The sequence below is a fragment of the Hypanus sabinus genome, chromosome 23 (assembly GCF_030144855.1).
Source record: "Hypanus sabinus isolate sHypSab1 chromosome 23, sHypSab1.hap1, whole genome shotgun sequence".
NCBI lineage: Eukaryota > Metazoa > Chordata > Chondrichthyes > Myliobatiformes > Dasyatidae > Hypanus > Hypanus sabinus.
This window is the reverse complement of record NC_082728.1, coordinates 10,694,877-10,706,958: the sequence shown is the minus strand read 5'-3', so window position 1 is coordinate 10,706,958 and position 12,082 is coordinate 10,694,877. Positions and strand designations below refer to the sequence as shown.

At 42.0% G+C, this 12,082-nt stretch overlaps 1 protein-coding gene across 1 annotated transcript in view; it reads left to right on the top strand.

The window, feature by feature from the left end:
* aspscr1 (ASPSCR1 tether for SLC2A4, UBX domain containing) overlaps positions 1 to 11,720 on the top strand; it is a 296,886-nt gene extending 285,166 nt beyond the window's left edge. The window contains exons 16-17 of the mRNA XM_059948372.1: positions 5,843 to 6,021; positions 11,522 to 11,720. Of these exons, the coding sequence (XP_059804355.1) occupies positions 5,843 to 6,021; positions 11,522 to 11,532 (190 nt within the window). The 3' untranslated portion in view covers positions 11,533 to 11,720. The remainder of the gene's footprint in view (positions 1 to 5,842; positions 6,022 to 11,521) is intronic.
* The last annotated feature ends 362 nt before the right edge of the window (positions 11,721 to 12,082 follow it).

Here is a 12,082-nt window from a genome sequence, read left to right as displayed (position 1 = left end):
GCACAGGTACAATGTGGTGAATGGTCTCCTGCTCTCTGCTTCTAACTCCTGATTCCAAGAACAACTATTAGTGCCTTCAACGCCTGCAAACCTTATACACATTTCAAAGAAGAAAAACTTTCTAATGTCGGTAACACAAGACTTTCCAAATGGGTTCCTTGACCAGAAGCCCTCCACAGGAATGCACATATGCCTAAACGGTATTTTGTTAATTATTTGAATCCAAACACTCAAAAAGCTTCCTTTAAAAAAAATGTTAATTCTTTAACAGTTTGCCTCCTCTTTTGCCACAATGAGGCCACTCTCAGTGTGGAGGAGCAACACCTCATATTCCATCTGGGTAGCCTCCAACCTGATGGAAAGAACATTGATTTCTTCTTCCAGTACTTTTTTCTCCCTCCCCCCTTCCCTCCCTATTCCCCACTCTAGCCTCTTGCCCCTTCTCCTCACCTGCCTATCAAATGCCCCTAGCGCCCCCCTTCTTCCCTTTCTCTCATGGTCCATTCTCCTCTCCTTTCAGATTATTCCTTCTCTAGCTCTTCGCCTATCACCTTCTACCTTCCCCTCCTTCCCCTCCCCAAACCAATTATTCTTCCATCTTTTCCCTTCCTTTCCAGTCCTGAAGAAGGGTCTCAGCCCAAAACGTCAACTGTTCAGTTCCACAGATGCTGCCTGACCTGCTGAGTTCCTCCAGCATTTTATGTGTGTTGCTCTGGATTTCCAGCATCTGCAGAATCTCTTGCGTTTGCTAATTCTTCAGCTCATTTTCTCAGACTGAGACTATCTAAAGACAGAACAGTTATAAGTGTCCTTGGGCAGCAGGGGCATCATTCCTTTTCAAAGGAATCACTGTTATTCTTGGCATCATTGTGGGTGCATTAGATAAGAAAGCTTGCATTATCATTTTCTATCTAACCATAGCCCTGTGGTCTGCAAGATCGACTGATAAAGGGTCTCGGCCCGAAACATCAACTGGACTTTTTTCCATAGATGCTGCCTGGCTTGCTGAGTTCGTCCAGCATTTTCTGTGTGTTCCATATAATCTTCCGTTGGTTGCTGGAGAGATAGTTGGTTTTGAGTTGCACTTGTAGATATGACTACCTCTTCTCCTCGAGTCATTACATCTTGCTGAATGGTTGGCTGGGAGAGATTGTGGGATCCTGATGCTTTTGTAATCCAAAGGTTCTTTGGAAGTCGGGAATGAGGCATAAAACTTGTTGTTTACAATTTTTTTAATTAAGTGTTACAAGAGTGGAAAACGATCAAGAAAGTGGAGCCAATATAACAAAAGACAAAGGAAAAAGCAGTTCTGGTTGTCTCATACTCTGTGTAGAGATAATCACAAACATTCCAGTGATAACAATTAACCTATAAAATCCCCAGATTCCACTATTGTGACAGCTGCTACTAAAAACTAGTAAGTTTCTATAAAAATACAGGGGCAACTGTAGTGTAATTACTGGAAAATTCACTGAATAATTACATGTACTGTATAAAGGTGATTGTATAAAAATACAAGTAATCATAGGAAAGTTAAACTACAAGAAAAATAATAATTCTACACTACAAGCCAGCAGACTTGTACATACACCACTGTGCAAAAGCCTTAGGCACATATACATATATAGCGAGGCTACCTAAGACTTTTTAACAGTACTGTATATTGGTTAAAAATTGGAAGGTGCTTGGAAACAAAAGAAAGAGTACTTAGCTTTGTATTAGCTCCGTAGTATTAAGTGTTACTTGATAACAGGAAAGACATGATATGCCGTACTGTCCAAAAGTCTTAGGCACACGTAAAAAAAATTCTGTAAAACAAAAATGCTTTCAAAAACAATGAAATTAAAAGTTTCTAAATATCAAAAAAAATTATAAAAAGCAGTAAACAGTAAAACAATTAAATCAAATCAATATTTGGTCAGACCACCCTTTGCCTATAAAACTGCATCATCAATTCTCTTAGGTACACTGTCGTGCGGTTCTGTAAGAAAATCAGCTGGTAGGTTGTCCCAAGCAACTTCTGCAGACTTCGGCTGTCACTCTTGCTTCTGTCTCTGCAGGTAGTCTCAGGCAGCCTCGATGATGTTGAGATCAGGGCTCTGTGGAGGCCATAGCATCTTGTTGCAGAACTCCCTGTTCTTCCTTTCACTGAAGATAGTTCTTTATGACCTTGGCCGTGTGTTTGGGGTCATTGTCCTGCTGCAGAATAAAGTCTGGACCAATCAGATGCCTTCCTGATGGATGAGAACCTGCTTGTACTTCTCAACATTGAGGATTCCATAAAGTCTAACCAGATCACCAACTCCAATTGCAGAAATGCAGTCCTAAACCCACAGGGAACCTCCGCCGTGCTTCACTCTCCAAACTGCCTCCTGTTTGAGCCAATAATTTCAAATTTTGACTAGTCAATCCAGAGCACTTGCTGCCAATGTTCAGCAAACCAGTCCTTGTGCTTTTGTGCATAGGTTTTGTTCCCACTTTGAAGGAATGACTTTTTAGCAGCAACTCTTCCATGAAGACCACTTCTGACAAGACTTCTCCAGACTATAGAGGGGTGTACTTGGGTTTCTGTGAGTTCAGAGCTGATAGCAGTGCTGGATCATTTCCGATTTAGGAGGGATGTCTGTTTAATGTACTTCTTGTCTGCTGCACTCAGTTTTCGTGGCTGATCACTGCACTTCTCATCCTCAGCCTTGCACGTTTCTTTGTGTTTCTTCAGAAGAGCTTGGACAGCACATCTTGAAACTCCTGTCTGCCACAAGATTTCTGCTTGGGAGAGACCTTGCTGATGCAGATTGACCACTTTGTGTCGTGTTGCTGTGTTCACTCTCACCTTGGTGCAGGAATTGATGATTTGAAGGATAAACTGTCACATCTGTCAAACCCTCACCTTTTTGTTTTATTGTCCTTCGCCTAGTTTGATTCCTTCTCTGCCCGTTTCTGTTCCAGTGAATCAATATAGTTCATTCAACTCATTATGTCATTAGCACCTTTTTGTTATCTTTGTTTAATCATACACTAGTCTATACACCTACAAAGTAACCAAGTTTTTATTTGAAAAGTGGTCTATTACTTAATATCAAAGATTCATTTATTATCAAAGTATGTGTCTATATACAACTCTGAAATTCATCTTCTCCAGATAGCCATGAAACTAAGAAAGAGCATGAAAGTCTTTTTGAGAGAAACATCAAACCCACCCCACCCCTGTATAAAACAGGACAGCATCCCGATCATCAACCCCACCCCTGCACAAAACAGTACAGGGACATCGACCCCCAGAAAAAAATACCTCCTCTGCACAAAAAGTGAACAGAACATCAACCCCCAAACCCCTCCTCTCGCACCACAAAATAGAAAAGGAACAAACCATTTAAAAAATCACAGAATATAAAAACCGTAAGTCTGAAAAGCATTCACAGTCCATAAACACAGTAGTTCAATCCATAAACGCAAAACCACAATACCATCCTGTGATATCACCGACAGTCAACAGCAGAGAGGGATTCCACACAAGGCAGAGAGGCCTACCCGCCTGCCGCAGCGATGGGCTACTCAAAGACTGCTTCTCCGGCAGCATTACTTTCTTTAAGGAAATACAAAGATTTCTCTGTAACATTTAACTTTTTGGAAAATGAATGTTTGGAAATCTAAAATTTGCTATTTTCTACAGACACGCTAATGCAAAAGACAAAAAATAAATATCGAAAACAATATATTAAAAAAATTTAGAGAATATTTTTGCACAATATTGTGTAAGTGCCTAAGACGTTTGCACAGAGCTGTCTATGTGCTAAGTTACTGTAAGATAGTAGAAAATAAAATTCTAGGCACACAGAACAGATTTCTGTTGCTTCCTTGGTGAATGTACTTTCAGTGCTTGTTGCTGTGATATCAATTAATTGTACTGTTAATGGGCTAGCATTTTCTATATGGTTATCCTTCCCGTGATGTAGTGGTGCAGAGCACAGACTGGAGGTGGCCTAGAGTGGAAACCAAACGATTCCTCACATGCATAAGACCTGAGAGACGTTCACCAGCAAATGGTGTGAGGTGCTGTGCCAGAGGCCAGGGGCCAGCTCGTCACTCATCCCCTCAGCTGCTCCAAACAAAAAAAACTCTTCCTTATCTCAAGGAATTAAATTGCTTTTCTGTCGACTTCTCTTTTAAGTTTCGCTCTCACCATTTGGCTCCAGTGGCTTCAGCTGGGAATTAGAAGAGTTCACAATACGTGATATCTTCCAGGTTTTTGAAATCTGTGTGGCCCTGCTTCACAGCAGCAGACTAATCTGTCTGTAATCAGAAAGAAGTGAGCCAGAATTCTACTTATTTGTTTATTTAGTGGTACCGTGCTTCCGGCCCAACGAGCCCACGCCATCCAATTACACCCATGTGACCAGTTTACCCACTACCCCATAGGTCTTCGAAATGTGGGAGGAAACCTACACGGTCACGGGGAGAGTGCACAAACTCATTAGAGACAGTGGTGGGAATTGAACCTGGGTTACCCTGACCACTATGCCATTGTGCCGCCCATTTTTTTCCCTTCTTTCCTGAGAAAGCACTTAGTTTGGCCACTGCAATTTCACAGAATGCACATCTGCATCAAGCCATGGTACTACTGTATGCCATTTCCTATCAGAGTCACCTTATATACAGGTATTCCTACACCAGCGTCACTTGCAGTCTCAGTAAGCTAATCTTATGTATTTATATTTATTGTATCCTTTATGCTTATTGTGTTTCTTGTGCTGTACCAAAGTTCGAAGTAAATTTATTATTGAATTACATACTTGGGGCTTTGCTGTTGCTTGCATGGTGGGTGTTGAGTGTTGAAGCTTTCTGCAGGACTAAGTGACGGGGGGGGTCGATGGTGCTTGCTGCTGCTTGTGTGGGGGGGGCAGGGGCCTCTGGGGTTCTCAAGTTTTTTTGTGTTATTCATTCTCCCTTCTGTTTCGAGGATGTCTGTGGAGAGTAAAGATTTCAGGTTGTATATTGTATATGTTCTCCGACATTAAACGGAACCTTCAAACCATATACGTCGCCATATACAACGCTGAAATTCATTTTCTTGCAGGCAATCACAGTAAAGCCAAGAAACCTAACTGAGATAATGAAAGACCACATCCAACAAGGCATACAAACAACCAATGTGCAAAAAACAAGCTCTGCAAATACAAAAGAAAAACAATAATAAATAAGTATCAAGAGAATGTGGTGAAAGTGAGTCCATACGTTGTGTGAATAGTTCCGGATGGGATCCAGGGTAACAATCGTTTCGTTCACCTTTATACTAGTGTATGGAAGAATGACCATAAACAATCTTGAATCTTGAAGCTGATCATAGGACGGAGGGATTGGAAGTCAGCGTTTTCCTGTTTTGCTGTTGACGCCTTGGCAATGAAAGGTTTCTCCCTCAGACATCAGGATTCACAATACCAAGCCACGGAAAATATGCTTTTACAGGTCACACTGGGGAGCAGTCTGTAGTCTGCTCAACAGGATATCTTGCTTGGATTCCTCAGGAAGTCTTTTTTAACAGAGGGCCGTCGCATACCCTCAGCTGCCAGGTGACTTGCTTATGTGGTGTAAAGACAGATCAGATAGACAAACCAGGGCAGCTGAAGCAACGTGTGATTAGCGTACTGGCTTTTGTCTGTTTGATTTAACTCCTGTAGCTTTAAGGCTCTCTGATCAGCTAATTACCTCCTGGGTCACCAAATGGGGTCACCCCTTTGTTCATGGTGACAGGGTTCTCTTAGAACCCTGCATGGGTCTTAAGCCTGAAAGTGGTGTCCAAGTTGTGTGCAATTCCTAAAGGTCCGTTCTCTTTCTTCTTCAGCTGCATTCCCAGGTGTTCGACCCCCTGTACTAGTTCACTGACTTCCGAAGCAGCGCTTCAGCCCCTTGCGAGGAGTGAGGAAGACAAGGAAATGAGGAGAGCACCTACAACAAACGCAGCCGGTTCTAAGCCGGTTCCCACTGACCCGAATAAAGTTCCCAAATGGCTCAAGCTGCCAGGTAAATGGGGCTTCTCTTACAGTAATGTTGAAATCTCAAAACCTTTTCTTTAGATAATACAAAAGGCAGAGGGAAGCACTTTAAGACCATAAGATGTAGGAGCAGAATTAGGCCATTCAGCCCTTCAAGTCTGCTCTGTTTGGAGGGATAATAAATCGGCTGATGTATTATCCCTCAGAACCTCATTTTCCTGCCTTCTCCCCATATCTTCAAATGCCGTTACTAATCAAGAGCCTATCAACCCTGGCTTTAAATAAACCCAGAGACAGCTGCCTTGCTGTGTATCTCTGATTTGCAGTATGGACATCATCGAATGGCTGTGCCCTCATCCATTCACATACAGTACAGTGCAAAGGTTTTTATGTAGCTAGGGTGCCTGAGACTTTTGCACAGTACTGTATTTATCAACAAAAAGCGGAGAGCGAGTTTATAAATCTGGAGGGAGCAAAGGATGTTCGGAATGGCGAGGATGTTGTAAGTATTGCAGGGAGGATATGGGACAGGTGGCAGATGAGGTGGAGCAGACACAACCAGCCCTGAGCCACCAGGCAAGGTCATTTGATTCCAAACAATTGTTTTATTAATCATTACACAGTACTATACATGAGTAACAGTGTGCACAGCCTCCTTCCCTTTCTCCCATGGTCAACTTAACACTCCTGTCAGATTCCTGCTTCAGCCCTTTAGCTCTTCCACCTTCTCACTTCATACCCCTTCTCCCACTCACCTACCTTCCCCTCAGCTAGTCTCACCAATCAACTGCCAGCTGGCAGCCCTTCCTTCCCCCACTTTCTTATTCTGGTTCGGTGGGCTGAGTGGCCTCTGTACAGCAATTATTTCTATGAAATAAAAATAGAAAATGCTGGAGATGCTCAGCAGTTTATGTAGAGAGAAACAGAGATTGAAGACTATTGATTTAAAATATTAACTGTCTTTTCTGTCTGCAGTGATGCCAGATTTGTTGAGTATTTCTAACAGATTCTGTTTTTATTTCGGATTTCCAGCATCTTTTTTGTTTGCTTTTCAATTATTATTCTATGAAATTGTTGCTTGCCTTGCTATCAAAAACAAATCACAATATGTTAACTATCCAGCAACCCCAAAGTCAATATTGGATTTACACAATATTATGGGAACATCTGCATGTCATAAAGTCATAAAACATTTCAGTACAGAGAAATGCTCTTCGGCCTACCTGGTCTGTGCTGAACCAATATGCAGTTTAGTCCCATCACCTACACCTGGACCGTAGCCCTCCATACCCCTCCCTTCCATGTATGTATCCAATTTTCTCTTAAATGATGAAATCAAACTGACATCCACCACTTACAATGGCTGCCCATTCCACCCTCTCGCCGCCCTCTGAGTAAAGAGGTTCCCCCTTATGTTCCCCTTAAACATTTCACCTATTTTCTTCAACCTATGATCTTTAGTTCTGGCCTCACACAACCTCAGTGGAAAAAGCCTGCTTGCATTTACCTTTTCTAAACCCCTCATAATTTTGTATACCTCTATGAAATCTCCTGCCATTCTTCTACGCTGTAAGGTCCCAACCTAGTCAACTTTCCTTGATAACTCATGTCCCCAAGTCCTGATAACATCATTGTAAATTTTCTCTGCATTCTTTCAATCTTATTGGCATCTTTCTTGTAGGTAGGTGACCAAAACTGCTCACAATACTCCAAATTAAGCCTTCCCAATATCCTATACAACTTTAACATATCACCCTATCTCCTGAACTCAATACTTTGATTTATGAAGACCAATATGCCTCTCCTGCTGGCAGCTCCTCCCATGCTCTCACCGCCCTCTTAAACATTTCAGTTTTGACCCCTAACCTAAGACCTCTAGTTGTACTCTCACACAACCTCAGTGGAAAAAAAAACCCTGCTTGCATTTACTCTATCTATACCCCTCATAAATTGACATTTCTATTCATATTGGCAAGGTTAGCACATTGACTAATTAGTAGGAGGCAGTGTCGGAATAAAACGATCCTTTTCTGGTTGGCTGTCAGTGACTTGTGGTGTTCCGTAGAGTTTGGTGTTGGGACCGCTTCTTTTTATGCTGTATATCAATGATTTTAGATGATGGAATAGAGAGCTTTGTTGCCAAGTTTGCAGATGATATGGAACTTGGTGGAGGAGCAGGTAGTGTTGAGGAAACAGGAAGGCTGCAAAAGGACAGATTGAGAGAAGGGCAAGAAAGTGGCAAATGAAATACAATGTTGGAAAATGTATGGTCATGCACTTTGGTAGTAGAAATAAACATGTGGTCTATTTTCTAAATGGAGAGAAAATCCAAAAATCTGAGAGCCAATGGGACTTTGGTGTCCTTGTGCAGAACACCCCAAAGGTTAACTTGAAGGTTGAGTTGGTGGTGAGGAAGGCAAATGCAATGTTAGCATTCATTTCAAGAGGTCTAGAAAGCAAGAGCAGGGATGCGATGCTGAGGTTTTATAAAGCACTGGTGAGGCCCCACCTTGAGAATTATGAATAGTTTTGGGCTCCTCATCTAAGAAAAGATGTGCTGGCATTGGAGAGGATTCAGAGGAGGTTCACAAGGATGATTCTGAGAATGAAAGGGTTATCATACAAGGAACATTTGATGGGTCTGGGTTTGTACTTGCTGGACTTTAGGAGGATGGAGGGGGACCTCATTGAAACCTTTCAAATGTTGAAGGCCTAGACAGAGTAGATGTGGTAAGGATGTTTCCCATGGCGGGGGAGCCTAGGACAAGAGGGCACAGCCTCAGGATAGAGGGAATTCATTTAACATAAAGATGCAAAGAAATTTCTTTAGCCAGAAGGTGGTGAATTTGTGAAATTTGTTACCACAGGAGGCTGTGCAGGTCAGGTTGTTTGGTGTATTTAAGGCTGAGCTTGATAGGTTCTTGATTGGACACGGCATCAAAGGTTATGGGGAGAAGGCCAGTGATGGGACTGAGGAGGGGAAAAAGGTATCAGCCATGATTGAATGGCAGATCAGACTCAATGGGCTAAATGGCCAAGTTCTGCTCCTATGTCTCATGGTCTTAAATCTCCCTACATTCTCCTAAACTCCAGGGAATAAAGTCTGAACCTATTCAACCTTTCCCTATAACTCAGGTCTTCAAGAGCCAGCAACATCATTAGCGTCTGAGGAGACCATGGGAGTCATGGTTTAGTTCTTTGTATTGGTTTAGAACGTAAACTCAGCTGCCGATATAATTGCCTCTTAATTGAATAGTTGACTAAAATGAAGCCAGCAGTGAAGGTTTGAGGTTTGGATTTGGCTCTGTCGAACTTGGCCATTGGAGATCATGCTGAGCCAGAGGGCTTTCAGCTGGATGGTTTGTTGGCAGATTGCAAGCTCATCCGAACTCTATTACTGGGTACCTTGGAAAGAGCTGTGTGCCAGTAGGTAAGATGTTTGATAACTAGCCTTTTCCACAAACTTGTGGCTTGCCACAGTCTAGAACATGTGCTTGAGGCATAACATGGTGGTGATTTCTGTATGATGATGACGAGCAGCCTCGTTTACAGACAAAAACTCCAGTGGTCACATCATAAACACAAGAGATTCTGCAGATGCTGGAAATCTAGAGCCACACGCACAAAATGTTGGAGGAACTCAGCAGGTCAGGCAGCATCTGTGGAAGTGAATAAGCATTTGACATTTTGGGCCAAGGCTCTTTATCAGGATGGAGTCCTGATGAAGGTTCTCGGTCCAAAACATCGACTGTTTATTCATATCCATAGATGTTGCCTCCTGTGCTGAGTTCCAGCAATGGTCACGTTAACCTTGCCTGTAGTTTGGGCAGGTGTGTTCTGCAGTCTGAATTGAGTAATCCTTGCAGACCTTAGATCTTTATTCATTTAATAAGGGCACTGATGTTATTATTTCAGACTTAATGATACTTAAATAACAAATGAAATGTTGAATGTTGTAGAAGATAGACCAGCACAGCACAGTACAGGCCCTTTTGCCCACGATGTTGTGCTGACCTTTTAACCTGCTCCAAGATCAATCAAACCCTTCCCTCACATTTATAGTATTCCATTTTCTTTCGTCCCGTGCTTATCTGTGAGTCTCTTAAACGTCCCTAATATCTCTGCCTCTACCATCACTCCTGGCAGTACATTCCACACACCCACCACTCTCTGTGTGAAAAACCTACCTCTGACATCTCCCTACAATTTTCAGGACTGATTTTAAAATATATAATTCGATTTGACTGGTTTCAAGGATTCAAAGAGAAAAGACATTATCTGCAAATTTTCACTGTGAGATTGTCGAGACCTCTGTGAACTTGCATTGTCATCTCCAGTCCTTGTCGTGTTCATCCATTTTATGAAACAGCTGAATCTAAAATCATTTTATGAAGCAGTTATATTTAAAATTACCTTACTATCAAGTTTATTCGCCTGCAAAGTATGTGTGCAGTTTGATTCTGCTGAAGTTGATATATTCAGCCGAGAGTTTTGACTGTCTCTTTGTCTCAGGGTTGCCGGAGTCACCCATCCTTCAGGCCTTCCAGGTTTCAGAGCCTCACTTTGTGTGTGTACTAATCTCTACACAAGGATCAGATCATCTCCTTCACTTGCTGACTTCTACAAAGAGATATAACTCAACCTAGAAAATAATATGGAACCAAATGTAGAGATTTCACACCACTGTATGACAAGTGGTAATAATTTTCATTCCTTTTTAACCAAGAACACATCTGGTGCCAGTGAGCTATTTAGTTCTAATCCTCCGCTCTGTTGAAGTAACTGGGATGGGAAGGAGTTCCCAAGCTACTTCATTCTGACTGCAGTGCAGACGTGTATGTGCGTCAGCTAAGCGAAAGACAGGCCTGACTCCAATCCCCAGTGAGCTCCAGCAGCCTACCAAACATTTCCTGCACCTCCCCCCCCCCCCACCCCGGCCAAGTTCACCTCACACAAAATGTCCTCTTGTCAGCTGCTAAGTACACAAGACCCAAAAAAAAAATAGAGGCAAAGGAGCAAAATAATATTCACGTAACTTGGGGATGTGCATGTGGTGCGTCTGTCTGCAGCCCAGCTGATTCAAAAAATAGTTGATTTCACTCACTGGAGTTCAGGTTCAAAACAGGAAAATTGTCTCCATACTGCATGCACGAAGTGTTTTGGAAATTGGTGCAATTAGTGGTGATATTGAGGAGAACTTGTTGTTCCTTCCTACGGCTTTTGGATTATCTCAAACCAGCAAGGTGTCTGGTCAAAATATTTGATGCTTTGAAAAAATTGGCTGTTAACAGGAATATCAAACCTCCAGACACATAGTTGAATGAGAATTTTTCCAATTACACACACCGGTTTAAATTTATGATTTGTATTAGGGTTAACAAAATAAATTAGTGAATTAAAATGAAAGTGTACCACAGCGTGGTTTACAGATTTGGGAATTCAGAGTTTGAATAAATGGTGAACTTTCCAGGCAATTTTTAGAGAGAGCGTGGGGCACCTGATTGCATTCTCGTTTGTTCCCTTTACAGGGAAACATTAAGAAGAGGAGGCACTGATAAACTTCGAAGAGTGCAAGTCAAATAACACCGATTGCTTCTCCATGAAAACGCTTTTATTTTGCTTGTTTTCTTTAGAATTTAAATGATCTAAATTTATGAATCGTGTAAAAGATTTGTTCCTAGGTTAGCAGGGAGTTTTACAATAAAGTTGAAATTCACTGCAAGTGGGGCTGATTGTGAATGCTTCTGTTGTTTTGTTCAAATACTTGCATAAAATTTTAAAAATTGAATGCCAGAAAATAATACTTAAGTGTTAGTCAAGATCAGCGTGTTCCTTTAAAAAGGGAAAACTTTGATGTTGCTTGCTTTTCAAGTATTTTATTTCAAAGCGGAATGGAAGTGTTCCTGGGATAATCTGGAATTGTTCCCGTCCCTGGTTCCAGTGAGGGGTGGAGGTGATGTGGTAGGTGCCCTGGTTGGTATGAACGGCTGCGAAGAAGGCCTGGACAGCTACACTGCAGATCCCATGGTGTGTATTCATTCAACATGTTGCTGAGAACAGGAGGATACCAGCTTTCATGTCTCTCTTCG